The 22237-nt window shown below is 39.5% G+C and overlaps 2 protein-coding genes across 6 annotated transcripts in view; both read right to left on the reverse strand.

The window, feature by feature from the left end:
• Positions 1-4958, reverse strand: part of TCF24 (transcription factor 24) — a 6812-nt gene extending 1854 nt beyond the window's left edge. Inside the window, exons 1-2 of the mRNA XM_046641754.1 lie at positions 4848-4958; positions 3836-4248 (exon numbers count right to left, since the gene is read on the reverse strand). Coding sequence (XP_046497710.1) covers positions 3836-4225 — 390 coding nt within the window. The 5' untranslated portion in view covers positions 4226-4248; positions 4848-4958. The remainder of the gene's footprint in view (positions 1-3835; positions 4249-4847) is intronic.
• A 1444-nt stretch (positions 4959-6402) lies between these two features.
• Positions 6403-22237, reverse strand: part of PPP1R42 (protein phosphatase 1 regulatory subunit 42) — a 43912-nt gene continuing 28077 nt past the window's right edge. For 3 of the 5 annotated variants that reach the window (XM_046641675.1, XM_046641679.1, XM_046641674.1), the window contains one exon: positions 18857-19290. In XM_046641675.1, coding sequence (XP_046497631.1) covers positions 19136-19290 — 155 coding nt within the window. In that variant the 3' untranslated portion in view covers positions 18857-19135. Of the gene's footprint in view, positions 6523-18856; positions 19291-22237 lie in introns of those variants that run through there. The other 2 variants (XM_046641678.1, XM_046641677.1) reach the window with 2 other exon arrangements.

Below are 22237 nucleotides of genomic sequence, written 5' to 3' on the forward strand. Positions count from 1 at the left end.
ATCTTCTTCTATTCTCTATTTGGGATGCTTGCCACAGCATGGCTTGACGAGCAGTGGTAAGCCTGCATCCGGGATCCGAACTGGTGAACCATGGGCCGCCGAAGTGGAACGTGCAAACTTAACCGCTGGGCCACTGGGCTGGCCTCATTTTTTTTTTTTTTAAATCACCGATGTGCATTCTTATGCATTCTGGGTGTATTACTGTAACTGGTCCTGTTCTTGGGATCCCTGCCATGGACTGGTAACCTAAAGTGTTTTAGAAACTAGCATGGGGTTCTTCCAACATGTCAGGACCTGCATCCGTAGATCAGGTTTAAATCCTGCACTATATTGAAGAATCCAGTGCCATAATGCTACGGTATGAAGTGAATGTTTTCGTCCCCCCAAAAGTGCTATGTTGATATTCTCACCCTCAATGTGATGGTATTTGGGGAGGTAATTAGGGCTTGATGAGGTCATTAGGGTGGGTCCCTCATGATAGGATTAGTGGCCTTTTAAGAAGAGGAAGAGAGCGCTCCTCTTTTTTGAGAAAGAGACATCGGCCAACTGCAAGACAGGAAGAAGACAGCTCTCACCAGGGATGAACTGGCTGGCACCTTGATCTTGGACTTTCCAGCCTCCAGAACAATGAGAAAATAAATTTCTGTTGCTTAAGCCACCGAGTCTGTGGTATTTTTTTACTGTAGCCCGAGAAGACTAATATGTGTAGTGAATAGTGTGGTCAATTTCAAGTGCAGAATTTTTGGCAGAGTATAAAACAGTGTTTTTCAATCTTTTAAACTCCTGCACCATTTTCATGAGCATTAAAAAATCTCATGCTCAAACTTCAAATGTAATTTGAGAATTCTATGTGAATTAAATACATCTAAAAACAAGTAGAACCAAAATACTACTGAATGCTTCCTTGTAGTTCTGACACGTGCTACCTGGGTTCCACTGTATTGAGAATCACTTGAAATTATGCAGCCAAGCATAGAGACAAATGAAGGCATCTGTTCCTTAAATCCTTGCTAGTACACAAGTAATTAATGAAGCAAATTTAAAAATGTCTATGTGGATTTTTGCCTCATGTTTCATGGACTTAATAAAATTTTCCTTTTTAATAACTTTGTACCCTTGGATTTTCAAAAAGGCTTCTAATGATTTTATTCAACTGAATTTAATATAGACACATAAATAGTTTTAAGAGTCAGAAATAAAAATGTAAATAAAATACTGGTTAGGTTGCATGTCAGCATCATTCCAAAAAGGCCAGCTGACTGATTTACATTTCAGTTTTCAATGGTCTGTTTTAGCATTGTGTACATTAACACAATTCTGACCTCTACTTTACTAAAAAGGTATATTTAAAATTATGTAGTTTCATTAGGCTTAGAACAGTCTAGGAAGCATATAATTAACAAGAACTGAAGACCTTAAAAATGCACTCTTGGTTTTTGGAGTTGACCCCCAAAATAATAAAATCTTGTATTTATTTTTAAAACTATTGTTTACCTATATTATCAACGATTCTCAAAGGGTTATGCAATTAATAAAGTCATCTGTGCTTTTCTCCCAATGTAAGAATTTGAAATATACCCCTGTTCTCTTGGAGAATCACTGCCCTTTGGGACACTGGTGCTGATCAGAATCATTCACATCTCAAAGGGATAAAAACTGCTGTTTTAGACTATGCCTCAGGATCCCAGGCTCTTAAACCTTTCCGTTTCATTTGAGATACTCTTAATGTAAATCCCCAACAATGCTAAATGCCCAATGCTGATAACAAGGACCAATGATTCAAAATCATGTTCTTCAGATATTGGTTAATGGATCCTTGATTATCAAAGTAAGACTTAGTAACACTTTATTGTAAGGCAGAAAAAGTCATTTTGGAACACTTTTTAACTAAGGGTTACAACACCTTTAGTTAACAAAAAAATCAGAATATTTTTATTCCTTTTGCATTAATCAAAGATAGACTTAATATTTAAGCATTTTGGTAGTGTCTGTAAAATAATGTGTTACAGGTGATTTCAATCAAGTATATAAAATCTTTTTCCTCTGAGCCTCCACTGCGCCTGGTTATAAGCTATCCGATGGCACATACAACATTCTCCCTTAAGTTCTGTTATTTGTATTTTTGTCTTTGTCTTTATTATGTGTTCATTTATGGCAGAGATTGAGCCTTATCCTTCATCATATTCACTCTCCTAACACTGCTTTGTACACAGTAAGTACTCAGTAAATGATTTTAAAACAGAAAAGTCACTTGTTCAACCACCATCAATTTCATGTTTAACAGGTAATCTTTGACTTTATTTCATTATCCCTAGAGTTGTCTTTTAAAATCAAAATAATTGATTCAGAGGACAAATGAGATTTAATTTTTCTTAAAAGAGTTCTAAGACTACAAAAATATTTAGTATGTGAATCAAGTGCAAAACAACTCTTGTTAAGCTTATTGTTACATGAAAATTATGGTTCTAAAATTATCCTTCAAAAAAGCACTGCAGAAACTAACGTGAAAAACAACTTGATTCCTCATCTGAATTGTATCTTCCATAAAGAGGCATTTAACAGATGCTTTTTGTATTAAAGTCTACCTAAAGTTAAAACAAATGTTCTTAGAGTATATGAGAAATGTGAATCAAAAGGAATCTAATATTAATAATATATTTGAATAACAATCTAATGTACACTATAATATAAAACCCCTTAAATTTTGTTAAACCTCATCACAGAATTTTAAGTTCAGTTAATATTAGAGGGTGTGCTTTACTGCATTTCAATAATGATTATTCAATAATTTATTGAACATGGATATATTTAAGGCTGTCCTAATTCTGTATTTGTGTATGTGTGGCAAAATTCTTCAGAATGGTGGAACTAAAACTTTGAAAATTTAGGTTTAGAAAATATAAGGAAGATGATGCGTTTTGAACAGAAAGCCAGACCAATGTCGGATTTCAAAGCAATTAAATCTAGGAGAAAAGGACGATGCAGAGTCTAAATACTGCAATACAGGTAATAAATCATAATCATACACAAAATATTAAATGAAAACCCTGATCATTCTACCTACACGTAATGTAAAAAAGATTATACAAAATGGATTATTCTCTTGGTTAATAACATTACCGAATTCGAAATATAGTATTTAATCAGCTCACTCAACATATATGCCAAGCTATTATGAAAATTACATAAACACATTGTAGTTTTTCTAACATTCTTGGTAGCTGTCTAGTCCACGATAATTAACCTTTATTTAAAAGGATTGAAAATTTACTCAATGGAGATACAGAACGGTCTCATTTCGTTCTTACTAGTTTCACAAAAAAACTTTCAGCAGTGGTTTCCTAGCATTACTTAGGGGCAGATAATCCCATCACTGCATTTAATTCTTGAGACTTTTCAAACATCTGCTAAAAACCACAACGGAAGCATAATTACGTAAATTAAAAACACTTAAAAACTCTCAAAGGCTCATAAATGTAACTTTGTACTAAAAATTCCCAGGACGTGCAACGAAGCATCGCACCAGGCACCCTCCCAGAAACTTCTCACCTAGGAAGGGCATCCTTTGGCTGCCTCCTATAGGTGGCGTGAGACACCCCTACCCAAGCCACCCCAGGTTTAACCTCACTCCCTGCGAACAGTTAAGCAGCAGCTTTTTGCACTGGGGACCTGGCTACCGGTGCCCTGGCCAAGCTCCTTCTTCAGATGTTTCCCGCCTCACCCCCAGGGAGTGCAGGGGTGAGAACTTGGTGGCATCGGAGCAAGCGGTGGCAGATCGGGCGGGTCAAGGTGCCCTGCTCCCGGCCACAGGTCTGCAGTGCGCCCTACCGCCTACCTTAACAGGGTGCAGGTAGCCGTCGCCGCGCAGGGCGCCAAGCCCGGAGTCGGCAGGAGCCTCGGCGTCGTCCTGCAGGCTGCGGGTGAGGTGCGCGATGTAGGTGGTGGCCAGCAGCAGCACGTCCAGCTTGGACAGCTTGGTGTCGGGCGGCACCGACGGCAGCGTGCGCTGCAGCTCCAGGAAGGCGTGCCGCAGGGTCTGCACGCGGCTGCGCTCCCGCGCCGCGTTCGCTGCCGCCGGCCGCCCGCCCCCCGCGCGAGCACCGCCGTTGGGGCCCGCCGGCCCCGGCCCGGTCCGCCCCGGGCTGGAGTCGCAGGTGGCGGCAGCCGGGGGCGAAGACTCGTTGCTGGCGACCAGGGGGCTGCCCGCGGGGCCGCCGCGGTCCATGGCAGCTTCCCGAGCCGCGCGCCCTGCAAAGGACCGAAGGCGCGGTGAGGCCGGGGCGCCGGGCGGGCTGACGCCGGGGAGGCTGACCTCGCTCCCCGGGCGCCGGCCCGGCCGTCCGACGTGGCTCGGGGCGTTCTCAGACAGGAGTCGGTTGGACTGGGGCGCGGCTGCCTCTGGGCGTCTGGGGAGAGTTGTGGGGCCTGAGGGTTCCGGGGCTGCTCAGAGGGCTGAGCAGCGGCGCGGTGCCCCTTTTACTTTTCGCGGACAAATTAAGCGAAAGGGCTACTCTGCCGGGGAAGGAAGATTTCGGAAGGACAGCTCCGGTTTGGAACTTCTTCGCGCTTCCAGAATGTTATCCGGCCAGTCCCGCAGGGAAGACGGTGCGGGTCATTCTCACCGAGCGTGGCGGGAAGCCCTGGCCTCGCCATGGCCCGTGGTGCCCACGCCGGCCGCCCTCGCACCATTCGCTCCCGAGGCCCGGGACCCCGGGGCGACGCGGGAGCCCAGGGTGGTTTCTGTGGGAGGAGTCGGGGGCCCCTGGCCTCACCTCAGACCGAGGCACCCGCTCCCCCTCCGGGCCCGGGGACCGCGCGGCGCCGCGGGGATCAGGCCGTGCCCTCACCTCTCCTGGAGCGGCCGTGTGGGGCTCGGCTCCGCTGCGCGAGCGGGCGAGGAGCGTCGAGCCGGGTCTGCGTGGCCAGGGCCGCGCCGGTCACACCATCCTGGTCCAGCCGAAGTCGACGGCCGCTTCCAGCCCTGGCTGGGCCCGCCTTTTACGCGGCCGTCCCCGCGGCCAGGCGTGATGCGGGCCAAGCTCGGTGTCCGGCACGACAAGCAGGACAGGCCCAGGTCAGCACCCACTGGAGGGGCTGCCCCAGGCTGCGGCCTCGCGATGCCGCCCGCTCTGTCGCGGGAGAGTCATTAATCACACCGTCCGGTGGGCGGGGCCAGGGGCGGGGCGTCCTCCCAGCCCCGCCCCCGCCCTAGCCCAGCTTACCCCCGCGCGGGACTCCGAGCGCAGTACGTCGAGCGCCCGCGGGGGTGCCGGCCGCGGCGGCCCGGAGCTGGGGTTCTGGTTCTGGGACCCCGCAGCTTGGCCTCCCGAATTACCTCACTTTGCTGCCGCCGTGCCGCCTCGGGCGCAGTCTGAGCTCGGTCGCCTTCTTGGCAGCAGCTTGCGCCCGAGCTGAGGCGGGAACGCTGCCGTCTTGTTGAGCGTGACTTAATTTTTGTGAGGAACTGCGGAGTGTGCCGCGTCGAAGCACTGCCCTTTTACTACCGCCAGGTAAATGTTTCCTGCTGTCCTCAGCGCTGAAAGCAGCTGCCCCTCCGCCCCGGGACTCCGGGACGAGCTGGCCTGCACCTTTGGCTGCTCGCACCGTCTGTGCTCCTTTGGGAGGTGCCCCAAACCAGAGTGAACGGCCCTGGGACGGCGGGCGCCTCTCCCCGGCCGGGGACCCTGCCTGCCGCCTCCGCTGCCCCGCGGGGCCCCCGCTTTGTTTCATTATTTGGCTCCGTCGCCTGCGGTGGTTTGCGCTGGTGGGCCCCGGGCCGCCCCCGCCGCCGCCGGCAGAGGGCGAGTCCGGGTGTGCGCGCGAGCTTCCAGCGACGGAACCGGCTTAGCCTGGACGCAGGGCCCGCGATTCGAAGAGCGGGACGTTTTAAAATCTTTGGGGTCAAGACTATATCAAATTTAGAATGTCGTTGATGAAACTGCTCTTGTGTATGCGACGTAATTGCGTAGTTTACAGTAGATTTTTGAACTGGACCTACCAAGTAGCACATAGTAATGGTGGCCCTGTGTTTAAATGTCGTTCCATACCGTAGGTGTGTTAGTGAATCACAATAATCCTCAGGCTTTCGTCTCCCTTCCCCTTCAGTAACTAAGTAGATTTACACTTGAGAAAGGAGCGCACCAAAATGCCATTGGTTCCAAAAAGGATTGCTTTCTTTTGGTGAACGAGAAAGCACATCTTCATCTTTATTTTCCCAGTAAGTTGTATGTAATGAGGATAAAGCGAGTGGAAATCAGTGTTTCAGATTCCATAAAGAAGCAAATCAAACAAGAACTTAAAAGTTTTTCTTAGACGTGTCATGAGATAGCATAAAGCTAAAACCACACAAAAGATGGTGTTGCCTAGTACTATAAAGCTAAAAAATCAGACGTTTCACATCACTTAAGACTGAATTTACTCGTTTATTACAAATTTTCTTTTACTTTTGGGTTATGGAGGCGGGGAGGTTCACGTAGGTCATTTTTTGTCAACAAGCTTTCAGATTCCTTCAGAGAGAGAGTCCTGTATTAATAGAGGGAAAAAAAGCATTAAGTTATTTCAAAAATGAAAGTTATCCAAAACAGGTAGCAAACATATAGAATGTAGGACACAATAAACAGTAGTAAAGGCTAATGATTAGTCACCAAACTGTGTGAATCTTCCCAGGTTTTAAAGGAAGCAGAAACATAAAGGTTTTCCCCCTGGGATAGGGAAGAATGTGGAAAATCCGTGAGTTGAGAGAGGTGTGGAAATAAGAATATCGAAGAGAAGGTGGGCCAGGACTAGAACGAGGCAAATTAGGTGCCTAAGGCGCCTTAAATTTTGCACCCGTGGCGTCTCACGCGCCTCACTGTAGCCTCGCCCTCTAGAGTCTGCTGTTGCTGGGGGAGGCGGGGTGGAGGTAGGGAAGCCACAGAGGCTCTTCCCTGCTAACGGGGGCCGGCCCGTGGCCAGCTGTGGTGCCCAGCAGTCAGGTTGGAAAGAAGGGACTGATGTAACAAGACCCACCACCGCCAACCACCCCCTTGTCCTATCTGCTGCCTCTCCAAGCAGCCTCTCTGAATCCTCTGATGAATCTAGAGTAGTCCCAGTTCCTGCAAGAAACCAGTATTTGCAGTTAAATTCAAAATAGAAGAAGAAAATCTTAAGATTTTCATAATCACATAAATTATTACCTTATTTAACCCTTTATATGTGCTAAGTGCTTTATGGAAAAGCAGTGTTTCTTCTTCAGTCTTTACAAAAACCTTTTGAGCATTTTACATTTGTGAAAATAAAGATTAGAGGAATTAAGTAACTTGTCCAACGTCACACAGCTACTAAGTGGCAGAGACAGGATTCAAGCCAGGCAGATTCAGCCTAACACTTGTGCTCTTTACCATACTATTCTACGTAATATTTGTCGAGTTCCTCATAATTTGCAAAACATTTTTTGTATCTATTATCTTAATAAAGAGCTTACTTTAACTTAACTCCCTATTAACAATCCAAATAGTATTTTCATAATGTATCAGTCTTTGGAGTTCTTTTCTAGTCTTCCAGAAAGTATATGGCTTTAGAGTACTGTAGATTTTATTTTACTGAGTGCGGTGCAGGTCTTAAAATTATACTTGTCTTTTTTCTAAATATGTCAAATAATTTTTCATCTTAACTCATCTTTATTATGGAAAATGACCACACATATCAGTGAAGAAAATATTTGTTTTATATATATATATATAAAAGTAGGTTTTATATAATTGGTAGGTTTTTTTCACCTTTCACCTGTTTCTTTCATTATTTAAATTAAGGTATAATTTACATAGTTAAATTCACTTTTTTGAGTATACAGTTCGGCAAGTTTTGATAAACATATTCAGTCAGGTAACCACTACCACAATAAAGATATGCAACATTTCATCACCTCCCAAAATTCCCTTGTGCTGACCTTTTGTAGTCAACCTCTAGTCCTTGGCAACTACTGATGTTTTCTGTCTCTATAGTTTTGCCTTTGCCAGAATACCATAGAATCATCCAGTGTGCAGCCTTTAAGCCTGGCTTCTTGTGTTTAGCATAATTCTTATGGGATCCATTCATGTTTCGTGTATCACTAGTTCATTCCTTTTTATTGGTGAGTAGTATTCCATTGTATGGATGTAGTACACTTTGTTAATCCATTCCCCAGTTGAGACACCTTTTGGGCTTCCAGTTTTTGGTGATTGTGAATAAAGCACTGTAAATATTTGGGTACAGATTTTTGTGTGAGTATAGGTTTTCGTTTCTTGGGAAGATTCCTAGGACTGGGACTGCTAGAAGTGGTAAGAATATGTTTAACTTTATAAAATTAGGTCAGACTATTTTCCAAAGCGGCTGTACTATTTTTGCATTCCCACCAGTAGTGCATAAGAGTTCCAATTACTCCATATCCTTGCTAGCATTACCAGATTTTTTCTTTCTATCCATTTTAATAGATATTTTTTTAAGAAAAAGAAATTGTTCCAATGTTTTAAAATCAGGTGATTTCACAATCTAGATATCTCACTTGCCAGCTAGTCTGATTTCTCTAGTTCAGCATGTCTGCCTGGCTACACTGTTTTGGAGCTGCATAGCTGTAGTTGCTTTTAGTTGGACATGTGCTCTCCACTTCACCTCAATCACATTCTCACTTGCTTCCCTCACTTACTTTAACTATGCCTGAAGGGGTTTTTGAGACCTCCTTGGAGAAGAGTTGAGAGCTTGACTTTGGAGTCAATGACCTGATTCAAGTCCCAGCTCTGTCTCATGGCAACCGCGTGACTTTGGGCCACTCTGACTGGGCCTCTCCAATGCTCATTTTCCTCATCCATAAAATGGATCTGATAGTGTTCTTATCTCAAAGGGTTCTACTGTTTTTTAAAAATTTGTTTGGTTGGGGTTGGCCTCATGACCTACTGGTTAAGTTTGGTCTGCTCTGCTTCAGAGGCCTGGGTTTGGTTCTGGGGTGCAGACCTACACTACGTGTTGGCAACCCACAGACAAAACAGAGGAAGACTGGCACAGATGTTAGCTCAGGGTGAATCTTCCTCAAGCAAACAACAAAAAGGGGAAGACTGGCAACAGATTTAGCTCAGGACAAATCTTCCTCAGCAAAAAAAAGCTGAAAAAAATTTGGGTAATGAAGATTCAACTTTCAAAGTAGACTTTTTTCTCGTGAGGAAGATTAGCCCTGAGCTAAAGTCTGTGCCAGTCTTCCTCCACTTTATATGTGGGTCACTGCCACAGCATGGCTGACAAGTGGTGTAGGTTTGCACCTGGGATCCGAACCCATGAACCCAGGCTGCCGAAGCAGAGTGTGCCGAACTTAACCACTACACCACAGGGCCAGCCCCGAAAGTAGACATTTTAAAATGGAAAATACCTAATATAATTCTTTTAAATTAGATCTTACATAACTCTTGTTCACAGAGTAAGCCATTAATAGTTGAGACTAGAGGTCACAAAAGCTAGCTTAGACTGTTCTAAAAACATGTTATGTTGCTTACAACTATTACTTGGTTTTGAAGGGAGGGTATCCTAATTTCACAAGGGTTCTTTGGAACTGCAAATAAAAATGTTAGTATTATACCTACATTACTGATACATATAAGTTTATTTTGCATATAAAATTAATTAGAGGTTAGGTTTAACAAAGCAAAATTAAAGGCATTTAGAGCTATGCAAATGAGTTAATATAAGATCATCCCAGAGTTTTGTGTTTGTTTTTGTTTTGAGGAAGATTAGCTCTGAGCTAACATCTGCTGCCAATCCTCCTCTTTTTTGCTGAGGAAGATTAGCCGTGAGCTAACATCTGCGCCCATCTTCCTCTACTTTATATGTGGGACGCCTGCCACAGCATGGCTTTGATAAGCAGTGCGTAGGTCTGTGCTCAGGATCCGAACCAGCAAACCCTGTACCACCAAAGTGGAACACGCTAACTTAACTGCTACGCCACCAGGCCAACCTCCATCCCCGACTTTTGTGACTAAAAGTGTTATCTAAGTTTTAAAAATTCTCCTTGAAGCACATAGGAAATCTGTTGTTGTTACAATTGTTCAAACATAACCTTAACAGTGGTGACAGCAAGTTATTTTTACTGTTATTAACTTTCACTTTTTATCTCAAAGAAATCTAATGCTTCCATATTCTAACTAAAGATAGTAGGTATTTTATAAATAAATAACATACAGTGAACATTTCCTGTGAATTTTAGGTTCCAGAGATTCATATTCCTCAATTATCTGAAACTAAGGGCATTCTAACCCAGCTAGAAGTTATTTTGACATTAACAAAAGAGATGGATTGATTCTATTGACAGTGCTTAGGCTTGAAAGATAGTTAAATAATCAAGTAACAATTTCCTTTTTTCATTGTACAGTGTTGTACAGTATTCTCTGTGGATCTTATTTACAATATATAAATGCATTTAATGTCTTTTAAAATTACTAAAGCTCAAGCACCTCCTAGCATGTTTGAAAAGAGAGGAAACATCTGTCAGAAGTATTTACTGTGACAAACACAGAAAGAAGCAATAATGTGTACATTTTCCTGTTTAATACCATATTGTTTTTAATTGAACAGTGAAGGCATTTGTTCAGAATCAGCCTTTAAATAAAAAATAGTTTCAAACTAATCTTTAATTAAAGTGTACATTGATAGTATCAGGTTCAGTTTGAGGGTCAAAAACAACGTCAATGAGTCTGACTTTTTCCTCCCTGTAGGGAAGGGCAGGCTTGTGTAAATATACATGAGTACAGACTGCATGCTTTTATAAAGGAGGTGGAAAATGTTCCCCTGTCATTGGACAGATGTTGCTTCACTGTGTTCCACATAGGATACAGGCACGGCTCCCAACGTGCAGAACCTTAAAGGAGTGTGGGGCACATACTTTTAGCATTTTAGAAGAAGCACTCTAAGCTCCTTTCCACCTCTGAGCAGGTTCCCCACCTCGCATATTAAATGTAGACTACAGGGGACTGGTCTGCTGATGCCAGCTCATTCTTCCCCTTGAAGTAAGGGAAGGAGTTGCTTTAATCAGACATTTAGAAACCAAGAATCTGTTCTTTGTGTTTGGGCTGGATATTTTGTTTTTAATTCTTTACTGACTTTCTAGCTTTATTCTCATTATCTCTTAGCTTTATGCTAAATTAGTAAAATGTTAGAAGTGGGCACACCCTAAAAATCTACATCAAGAGCTTAATGAAATTCCATAATATATTTGGTCATCTTTTATTAAAGAGAGGTGGAACTGATATCCCCATTTAAGAAGACAAATCTTTTGCAATACCAAGGTGATATTTTGGCATGCTCTCTGTAAAAATGTTACCTGAGGAAATAAAAAACATTTAAAACAAAATATTTATGTAATTTTTCACATTATAAAACTGAAGACTCAAGATTGAACATAATCAACTTCACTGACAGTGGCAAAAGCAGGACATTCTTTATATTCTTCTCACAGGAACCCCTCTATTCTGCTGGCTTCTTTTGAGGTAGCCTGTCTTTGCAGTATGTAGTAATTAAAAATGTATTTAACTTTGTATTTAGTGTGCGTAGTTAGGAAAATGAGGATAGAGTGATTTTTTTTTGTTGTTTCTTCAGTGCTGTCCTAGTGATTAGAGCTTTGCTTGGTGCTGTAGAATATGTGGTATGTGTCACAGCTCACAACTGATCTTAGCGTATGTGGCAATGTATAGAATTTACCAATATTGTTTTCTGAGGCTGTATCCATTTTTATTGTTTTATTTTCTACCTTGATGATATACTATCAAGACCTTTCAAAATGCTTGGCAAAGAAACAAAACTCAAGAACACTGTTGTGGAATTGACACCAGTTGTGTAAATTTTTAAGAAACTATCGGGGTGCTGTGGACAAACTGGCTAAGGTTTTGATGGTAATGACAATAGGCTTAAAATAAAAATTATAAAGTAAAGCAAACTCTCACACAGCTTCTGTTTTTTATGTGTGAATGGAAAGGAGGCAAGACTGAAACTAGGACTCCCTACATAGCCTTTCTCCTTTCTCCAAACGAAACATTTTCCAGACTCTCAGGACCCTCTCTCCCTTAAGCCTCCATCCTGACAACCCTAAGCCACTCTTTACGGAATGGGTGGCACAGTGCAGCAGTGTTGTTCATGGGTCTCCTTCTGGTGAGCTCCATTAAGGAATCCTAAGTCACCATCCCTTGATTGGATCCTGCAAAGAGGGCCTCATGACAAACCCACCTTCAGCAGGCAGTTCTGGAAAAAGGAAATCTATTCCAAAGTGTGTTCACTGGCTCTGATTACTTTCTCAATGAAATATGCTATTGCCCTTCTTTATATTGTAATGACTACTATGATATGATTGGAAAGATCAATATAGCAATCATTGTATTGATTATAAATGAAAAAAAGTTTAATGTATAATTTATTGGATGTGTTAGGGTCTGGTTATAATGCCCAGAGCGCTTATCACACTATATAGTAATTATATTTGACCCTCCAACTAGTTTGTTGCAAGGTCTTTGAGATCAGGACTATCTCATTTGAGTTTTTATGTTCAGTATTGTCCAGCATATATCAGGTGCCTATTAGTTTCATGAATAAATGAAGTTATTTTCTAGTATGATTTATCTTTACATTGAAGCAATATCATCTTTTAAAACCAAAAAATCAATTTTCTTCTCATCAGGAGACTGATGATTTAGCTGATTCATATGGAGCTAAATTATGAGTCTATTCAAAGTTTAGAATAGTGATTCTTTTTTTTTCTGCTGAGGAACATCTGCTCTGAGCTAAATCTGTGCCAGTCTTCCTCTATTTCGTTTGTGGGTTGCCACCACAGCGTGGCCGTCAACAAGTGGTATAGGTCTTTGCCTGGGAACTGAACCCAGGCTGCTGAAGTGGAGCACACCGAACTTTACCACTAGGCCATGGGGCCAGCCCATAGAATAGTGATTCTTAAACTATTTTTTGATCATAAACCCTTTTGAGATGCTAATGAAACTTCTAATGTTTCCTTCAGGGATGCCAGATTAAGAACCTTTCGTTTAGAGAAGTGGTGAAAGTAGCCTACCTCTGTAGTGTTCTGGGCTTCTCCTCCTTTCTGCCCCTAGATGCCCTTGTTATAGTCATCCACTCACTAGTGGACCACCTGTCATCAACAGGGCCTCAGGCTCCTTTGATATGATCCTTGCTCATTTAGATATCTTTACTTGCTCTTCTGGAATTTCCTGAGTCACCTGCCCTATGTCAGTGGGTGTATCTAGTTTATGACTCCCAGCTCTTCTGGAATCAACTCTTTCACCACAACTTTATGACTTTTTGGGCAGACCAACAATCAGCTTTTTTTTCGGGGGGGTGGGGGGATGCACTGGGCCAAGAAGAATTGAGAACAGAGAACTAAGAAACAGCTAGAGGGCCTCTCTTCCTCTGCTGTTGACAGTGAGGGTGTCCCATCCTCTAAAAAAGATAAATTTCATAAATATTTGAAAGAACCTATCCCATCTCATCAGTAATTTTAGGGTTATCTTCTTGGGAGCTTTCTGGAGATGGATTTCCATTTGCAAGATATCTCTGTATAGCAGAGAAAAAGACTGGTTTTGTCATATTTGTCTGTGGGTAATAAACAGGAACTATGTGATGCATTGTTTCAAAGTTACCTGTAGCATGCAAAGAATTAAAAGCATTCTGCTTTGAAGTGAAATAACTAAATTGTAAACATGGCAGATAACAGAATTGGACTATCTAAAATTATATTTTATGAAATAGAATTAAGTAATATTAAATAGAGCCACAGTAAAACCAATAAAAATTAATATTCCAAGATAAAATTGCACAGACTTTCATATATAAAAACCTACACAGGAAAGTTTACGGTCAACTCTCAGAGTCAAATGGGTACACCAATATTAATATAAATGTTAACTGCCCTTGAATTTTGCTCTTCTGAGTTTATTTTTTCAGAGTGTTTAACCTTTAGGGAGTAGATTAGTCAGGTATAGTTTTTGGAATATGTTCATACCTTTATTTCAGCACTTAACATTTCATGCTATTTCCCTGTTTACAGATCCTCCTCCCTTTCCAGCAGTGGGGACTGCCTTATTCACCTCTGATTCCCAATGCTTAGCATAGTCCTGGGCACGTTCAAGGTGCTCAATAAATGTTTCCATTGAAGCACTACAAAAATAAATGCTAAAAGATATGAATATGTTTTGGATTTTGTTAAAGTGTTTGATTTTTTTCAGTTTTGAATTATATAGTTATGTGCCTATATTTAGGACAAGATTTTTTTGTTTTGTTTTTGGTGAGGAAGATTGTCCCTGAGCTAACATATCTGTGCCAGTCTTTCTCTATTTTGTATGTCGGATGCTGCAAGAGCATGGCTTGATGAGCGATGTGTATCCATGCCCAGGATCCAAACCAGCGAACCCCAGGCCACCGGAGCAGGATGCGTGAACTTAACCACTATGCCACCAGACTGGCCCCAGGACAAGATTTTTTGTTATAAGATTCTTGAAGTCTGAAGTTGTAATCCCTGTAATCTTACCATAATCCCCAATAAGAGGTCCAAATTTACAGGGCTATCGGAAATATGTGAAAGGTTAGGAAATACAAAAATTACTATCTTCCTAAGAATTGCTGTTCACTTAACAATGTATTTGGTTGTACAGAGGTATCTTTAAAAGGTTCCTGTTACCTCTTCTAAAAACCTGGAAGATGTATTGTAGATTTAAAAAATACATTATATATTTTCTGGACTTTAATTCGTGCTTTCCATTTCTCTTGAGCAGTAATAACAGAGTCTTTGCATAAAGACCATAGTGTATGTTATTGGCCACATGCCTAAGGATAGAGTTATTGCATGTTATATATGTGTATTCCAGGGATGTCACTCGTTTTAAGCCTGAGAGACTCAGAACTGTGCCATTTGTTTGGATGGGGATGGCAAATGTGCAGGAGAGGGAGAAGGGTGTCTACAAGTAGCCAAGGGAGAACAACTAAGTACTCCTGAGAAACACTCAGATAATTTTCTAATTGACATTAGAATCTATTTTTCAATACAGTAAATCATGTTTATTTGAATACTTTTAAATTTTCAAAGTTCTTTCATAATATATTGTCCAATTTTTCTCCCTAATTCTTTTTTATTTATAAAAATTTTCATATCACATATTTATACATGTGCAGATTTTCCTAAATTCCCACCAAACCAAAGTGACTTTCTAAGTAGAGAAGACATTATTGTCCTTATAGCCAAGCACAATTCAGCCAGTCATCGCTAGAGTGGTCACTAGAAGCCAAAGTGTTTCATGAAGTTAGATAACTTTGATTAATCACTGTGCTGCCTACTATTGTTGTGACCTTAGACAAGTTATTTCACCTTTCTAAAACTCAGCTTTCTCATCTGCAAAATGGATATAATAATTATCTGCCCCACAGATTGTAATGATTAAATGCAATAACATGTATAAATATCTGAAATGTTTGGTACAGTAAATATTAGCTCTCTTCTTTCCATGTCTCTTCTTCTTTCCCTTCTAGACTGGAGTGCTTTCCATTTTAAATTGTTAATGCTTATCATAATGGTAACTACAACAAGGTATGAAATGATGCTTCCATACTATAACATTCTATATGACTTTTAAAAAATATTGTGGTAAGAACACTTAACACGATATCTACCCTGTTAAGAAATTTCTGACTGTTCAATAGACTATGGTTGCCTATAGGTACAACTTTGTACAGCAGATCTCTAGAGCTTATTCATCTTGCTTGACTGAAACTTTATGCTTGTTGATTAGTAACTTCCCATTTCCTCCTTCCCCCAGCCCCTTCAACCATCATTCCACTCTGATTCTATGAATTTGACTATTTTAGATACCTCGTATAAGTGGAATCATGCAGTATTTGTCTTTCTTTGACTACCTTATTTCATTTAGCATAATGCTTCAAAGTTCATCCATGTTGTCACCTATTGAAGAATTTCATTCTTTCTTTAAGGCTGAATATTATTCTACTGTGTGTATTTACTACATTTTCTTTATCCATTCATCTGTCAGTGGACATTTAGGTTGTTTCTACTTCTTGGCTATTGTGACTAGTACTGCATCAACATAGGAGTCTCTATCTTTGAGATCCTGATTTCAGTTCTTTTGATAAATACCCAGAAGTGGGATTGCTGGATCATATGGTAGTTCTATTTTTAATTTTTTGAGGCACTGCCATATTGTTTTTCCATAGTGGCAGCACCATTTTGCATTCCCACCAACAGTGCGTGAGGGTTCCAATTTCTCCACTTCCTCATCAACACTTCTTGTCTTTTGTTCTTTTGGTAATAGCCATCTGGACCAGTATGATGGGATATCTCATTGTGGTTTTGATTTGCATTTCCCTGATGATTAGGGTGTTGAGCGTTTTTTCATATACCTGTTGGCCATCTGTATATCTTCTTTGGAGATATGTCTAAGTCTCTAGCCAATGTTTTAATCCAGTTATTAGGATTTTTTACTATTGAGTTGTTACTATTTTGGAGCTTAACCCCTTATCAGATATATGGTTTGCAAATATTTTCTCCCATTCTGTAGGTTGTCTTTTCACTTTGTTGATTGTTTCCTTTGCTGTGCAGAAGCTTTTTAGTTTGATGTAGACCCACTTGTTTACTTTTGTTTTTTTGCCTGTGCTTTTGATGACATATCCATGAAATCATTGCCAAAACCAATGTTATGAAGCTTTTCGCCTATGTTTTCTTCTAGGAGTTTTGGGTCTTATGTTCAAGCCTTCAATCCATTTTGAGTTGATTTTTGTGTATGTTGTAAGATAAGGGTCCAATCTGATTCTTTTGCACATGGAATCCAGTTTTCCCAAGAACATTTGTTAAAGAGACAATCCTTTCTCCATTGTGTATTCTTGGCACCTTGTTGAAGATCAGTTAGTACCATTTATGTGTGGATTTATTTTTGACCTCTCTATTCTCTTCCATTAGTCTGTATGCCTATCTTATGCCAGTACCATATATATATATTTTTTTTTTTTGAGGAAGATTGGCCCTGAGCTAACATCTGTTGCCAATCTTCCTTTTTTTGTCCCTCCCCAAAGCCAAAGTACATAGTTGTCTACCCTAGTTGTGAGTCCTTCTAGTTCCTCTATGTGGGATGCCACCACAGCATGGCTTGATGAGTGGTGCTGTGTCCCTGCCCAGGATCTGAACCAGCAAACCTCGTGCCACGGAAGTGGAGCTCACAAACTTAACCACTACGCCCGCCCCAGGGCCGGCTCTGGTACTGTGTTGTTTGTTTGCCATAGCTTTGTAATATGCTTTGAAATCAGGAAGTGTGATGCCTCCCTCCAGCTTTGTTCTTTCTTCTCAAAGTTGATTTGGCTATATATGGTGTTTTGTAGTTCCATATGAATTTTAGAGTTGTTTTTTCTATTTCTGTGAAAAATGCCATTGGGATTTTGAAAGGGATTACATTGAATCTGTAGGTCACTTTGGGTATTATGGACATTTTACCAATATTAATTCTTCAAATCCATGAACACATGATGTCTTTCCATTCGTTGGTGTTTTAATTTCTTTCATCACTGTTTTGTAGTTTTCAATATAAAATTCTTTTACCTCCTTAGTTAAGTTTATTCCTAGATATTTTATTCTTTTTGGTGCTATTGTAAATGCGATTGTTTTCCTAATTTCCTTTTCAGATAGTTTGTTGTTAGTTATCTGTATGGCTTTACAGATTGTTTTTGTTAATTAGTTGGAATCACACTAGATTATAAAGAGATTAATAAGGATTTTATTGAGAAAATGAAATAGTGTAATTTTTAAAAATTGTAAACTTTAAGGCAATTATAATTATTATTTTGTTGAATTTCACTGGAAAAATTAAAAATTAATTGGTCTAATTGTCCCTGAATTAAGAAGAATTTCTGAAATCTATTAAGACAAAGGAAACTACCTTATGTTTAGAATAGGCTCAATTTTTGGGTGAGGGCTGGTGTTGAATTCTATGAGTACTTCAGTATTAACAAGGTACTTTGGCATCTTTGATGTAATACTGAAAATATGTAAAATATTGGAATTTTTACCCTGGGTTTAGTTCTACCCTTTGCAGCCAGCCAGGGATAAACACAGGAGGAGAAATGCCTTCTGTCCATTTTACAGGTTTCAGGTGTTGAGAAATTCACCTTGCCAACACAGTATCACTCATGGGTATACTGTCAGCTCACAAAGTCCCATTCTTCAAAATGATTTTCCACAGTTCGTATTCAGTGGATACGATATGGCAGAATCCTCAGAACTCCATGCCTTTCCACCTCTGCTCCTCCTCACCCCAACCTGCTTGTCCTAGAGTGACAGAGCTCCTAGGATAGGCTATCCAAGCATAAAGCCTTACCATACTGCTCCAGTTTCCCTTTCGCTGTTCCCCTGGCTTAACCTCTTTCTATGCCCCCATCTTCTGTTAGCTGTGGAACAAAATCATTAGCATTCAAACACTCTCATGGAATGGAGGAAGGGGCTCATTCCAATGTTGGAGACTATAGAATCTGTGAAGAGTCAGTTTTAGGATGCTCCCTAATATGATAAAGATAATTGTTCTACATTACATTTAGCTACGTTTAGTTGCATTAGTTAGGCAAGGGAGGTTGGCATGTCCTTTGTAGCACAACCTTAGGCATATAATAATCAACACATTCAGGTATTGTGGTGTGTACATAAGAAGGGACAGACCACAGAGTATAGGCCACAGATGTGGTTGTGATACATTTTAATTTTCTATCATGATGAAAAATATGATTTTCGTACTGTTGCTAAACAACATACTAGTGACTTAGGTTGCACAGTTTACATAGCTGATTGTTGTTTCACTATTCACATAACGAATATCATGCACTTTTGCCAGATATAAAATTACATATTTTCCCCCACTCTCCTGGCTCTATGTTTACATCACTGACACAGTCATACTCAGTATGAACCAAAACAGCTTTTGTTGACAGTGGCTACCATTTTCATATATAAACATTGCAGGTAATATTTACTAGGAATTATGTTTATCTTTATGCACAACTAAGTAAATTTTAAAAAATCTAAACAAAAACCCCTTATTTCTTGCCTTTTTTTGTTGAGTAGAATATTGCCTCTGCTGGTAGAAGTGGTCAGCTAATGAAGAACAGCCTGCTTACTTGTGTATGAGTTACTTGCCTCCTCGTTTTTACTGTTCCTTTTCTTGCTGATTTTCCTGGCATCTTTGGATGCTTTCCAATTCATTAGGAATTGTCTTTCCATATTTTTAATTTCTTTTCCATCAAGAAATTCTAGAGAAAAACATATGTTAAAAAATACTATATGTAAATATAAATATATAGGTAAAATATATATACTTCTGATTTAGGGCAGATGAATTTAAGTTACATCATAGGTTAAAATAAATTTCTTCTTAAAATACCTTATTACACAACCTCTTTTTTTTTTTTTTGGTGAGGAAGATTAGTCTTGAGCTAACATCTGTGCCAGTCTTTCTCTATTTTCTATGTGGGTTGCTACCACGGCATGGCTGACAAGTAGTGTAGGCCCATGCCCAGGATCCGAACCTGGGCCACCGAAGCAGTGTGTGCCAAACTTAACCACTATGCCACAGGGTTGGCCCCATAACTTCTGTATTTTTGTTGAGCTTTTATTTATTTTTAATTACTTTTTTCTGACTTCAAAAAGAATATGTTTTTATTATGAACGACTGGAACATAATGGAAAAAACATAAAAAGACTCCGTAATTATTATCCATACCTCTCCTTCCCATCACTGTCAAAGATAATCATTGTAAACAATTTGATGTATGGTCCCTTTAGGGCCATATATAAATTATATTGTTATTTTTAAAAACAAAATTTTGTCATACTCAACAAAAATTAAATATTATCTATTTATTTAAATAATATTATGATTATTCTTAGGAAAAAGCAAAATATATTTTATGTTAAAGTGAATAAGAAGTTTTATATATGTAACTTGATATTTTAAAAGCACTTACAACATAAATAATGCTTATTATATCCTAGGACATAAAATAATAGGAACAACCCACATAGCTAGCCTCTCGGGTTCTGTGAAGTGAGCTTTAAGCTATCTTTACATTTTGTTCCTTTAAAAAAGTTTTGAAAATTGAGCTTCCTAAATTACACAAATAACTTTTTGTATGTTGTAAGATATATGGAAAATCCAAAAAAAATTGGAAAAAAAAAAACTTAACATTGCCTGTATTTCACAACCAGAAGTAGTCATTGAAAACCATTGATAACACTTTAGTATATTTCTTAGCTTGTTTTGTTTTCTGTGTATGTATGTGTGAATATTTATGTATATTATATAAAATTGGAATTATAGAGTATTCTGCATCCTACTTTTTAATATTTTATTGTGAGCACTTTACCATGTCTTTCTTTAAATACAACTTTTTATGGCTGATATGGATAAACTATAAAATATTGAACTACTCCCTTATTATATGATATTTTATATTAACTTTTTAAGCATATGAATACTGGTGGCCTTCATTTAATAAAAAGACTATCTTTTCTAACAAAGTTTGCTGTATAGTAGTTTTTAAAATTAAATATATATTTTCTCTCATCATCCATATAATGTCTTCCTCTGGATCCCAGAATGTAGAAAGGATGTAGTAAAACTTTTTAGATCATATTCTTACAGGGAAAATGATAATATCCTGATAAAATATTAATTGTACTACTGAAAGTATAACATTGCCACTTAAATATGATCCATATTACTGTTATACCCAAAGTAAAAAATAAAGTGATGAGACTGGAAATACAAACTAGAACCATAAACTGTAGAAGTAAAATTGTGTCCATATCTTGTCTCATATACTTATTTTAACTGAGTAATAGCACTCTCCAAATTGTATTTTAAGAAATTGGCTACATGTTTTATCATCAAACATCTTAGTACTTATAACTTTACAGTAAAGGTTATTCTCTTATGCTCAGTTTTCCCAACCACTTATATTTGTTGATATCTTTCCAGATCTGTTTTATTAATAATTGTATAATTTCTTAATATATTTTTGGATATGATATGTGTAAATCAATCATATTTTTAAAACATCTGTCGTAAAGATAACAAATGAAAAAATCCAAGTCTCTTACCATAATCCCTTTTTCCTTAGGTTTATGTCCCAAACAGAGCTGAGAAATGACTAGGAGACTATGCCTCAGTAAACCTGATTCCATCTTGTTTTTAGATCTTATTTGAGGTTGTTAGGTTATAGAAGTGGTTCAGGAGGGGAAGCCAGGTAAGGGATACAAGATCAGAGACCTATGAGAGTTGTTTTAATGAATTGCTGTCAACACAAAATTTGCTTCCACTCATGCTCAGTAAACCAAATGTGTGGATTTTCGTTCTATTTGGTGACTTCATTCTATTGGTTACAAGACATAGAATGGCTTCCCATAGTCCTTCTTACTGGGACAACAGTAAACCTGGCCCTCACTTACCTCTGTGTTTTTTGGTTTTGCATTTAGGAAAAAGAAGGAAATGAGAATAAGCTAAGCTAAAATCAAAGAGAATTTGTTATATGTATGCATATTTTCTTTTCTTTTTTTTTTTTGAGGAAGATTAGCCCTGAGTTAAGTACTGCCAGTCCTCCTCTTTTTGCTGAGGAAGCCTGGCCCTGAGCTAACATCGTGCCCATCTTCCTCTACTTTATATGTGGGACGCCTACTACAGCATGGCATGCCAAGCAGCGCCATGTCCGTACCTGGGATCCGAACCAGTGAACCCTGGGCCGCCAAGAAGCAGAACGTGTGAACTTCACCGCTGCACCACCGGGCTGGCCCCTGTATGCATATTTTCTATATGCATGGACAGAAAAAGACTGAAAGGACGTATGCTAAGGTGTTAACAGCAGATTTATGGTGGGGTTATGAATGATATTTATTTTATTTTCTATATTTTCTGCATTCTCTATAAGAAGTATGTGTTAATTTTATAATCATAAAATATGTTATAGAAAAGATTTTTAAAAAACTTTGAATAAATCCTCTTTATTTGGAAATCAGTATACTTATTTCCACGTCTTTTACAGTGTTACCTACAGTACTCTATCATGAGAAATGTTTCCAGAAATGGTTCCGTGAACATCAGAAGGTTCTTAATCGTCAAACATTAATTGTATTTACTTTGCTTCCTAAGGTAAGTAGACGAATACACTTGTGTGTGGTGGGCAGAGAGGTGAGGAGATGGAG

The sequence above is a fragment of the Equus quagga genome, chromosome 16 (genome assembly GCF_021613505.1).
Source record: "Equus quagga isolate Etosha38 chromosome 16, UCLA_HA_Equagga_1.0, whole genome shotgun sequence".
Classification (NCBI taxonomy): domain Eukaryota; kingdom Metazoa; phylum Chordata; class Mammalia; order Perissodactyla; family Equidae; genus Equus; species Equus quagga.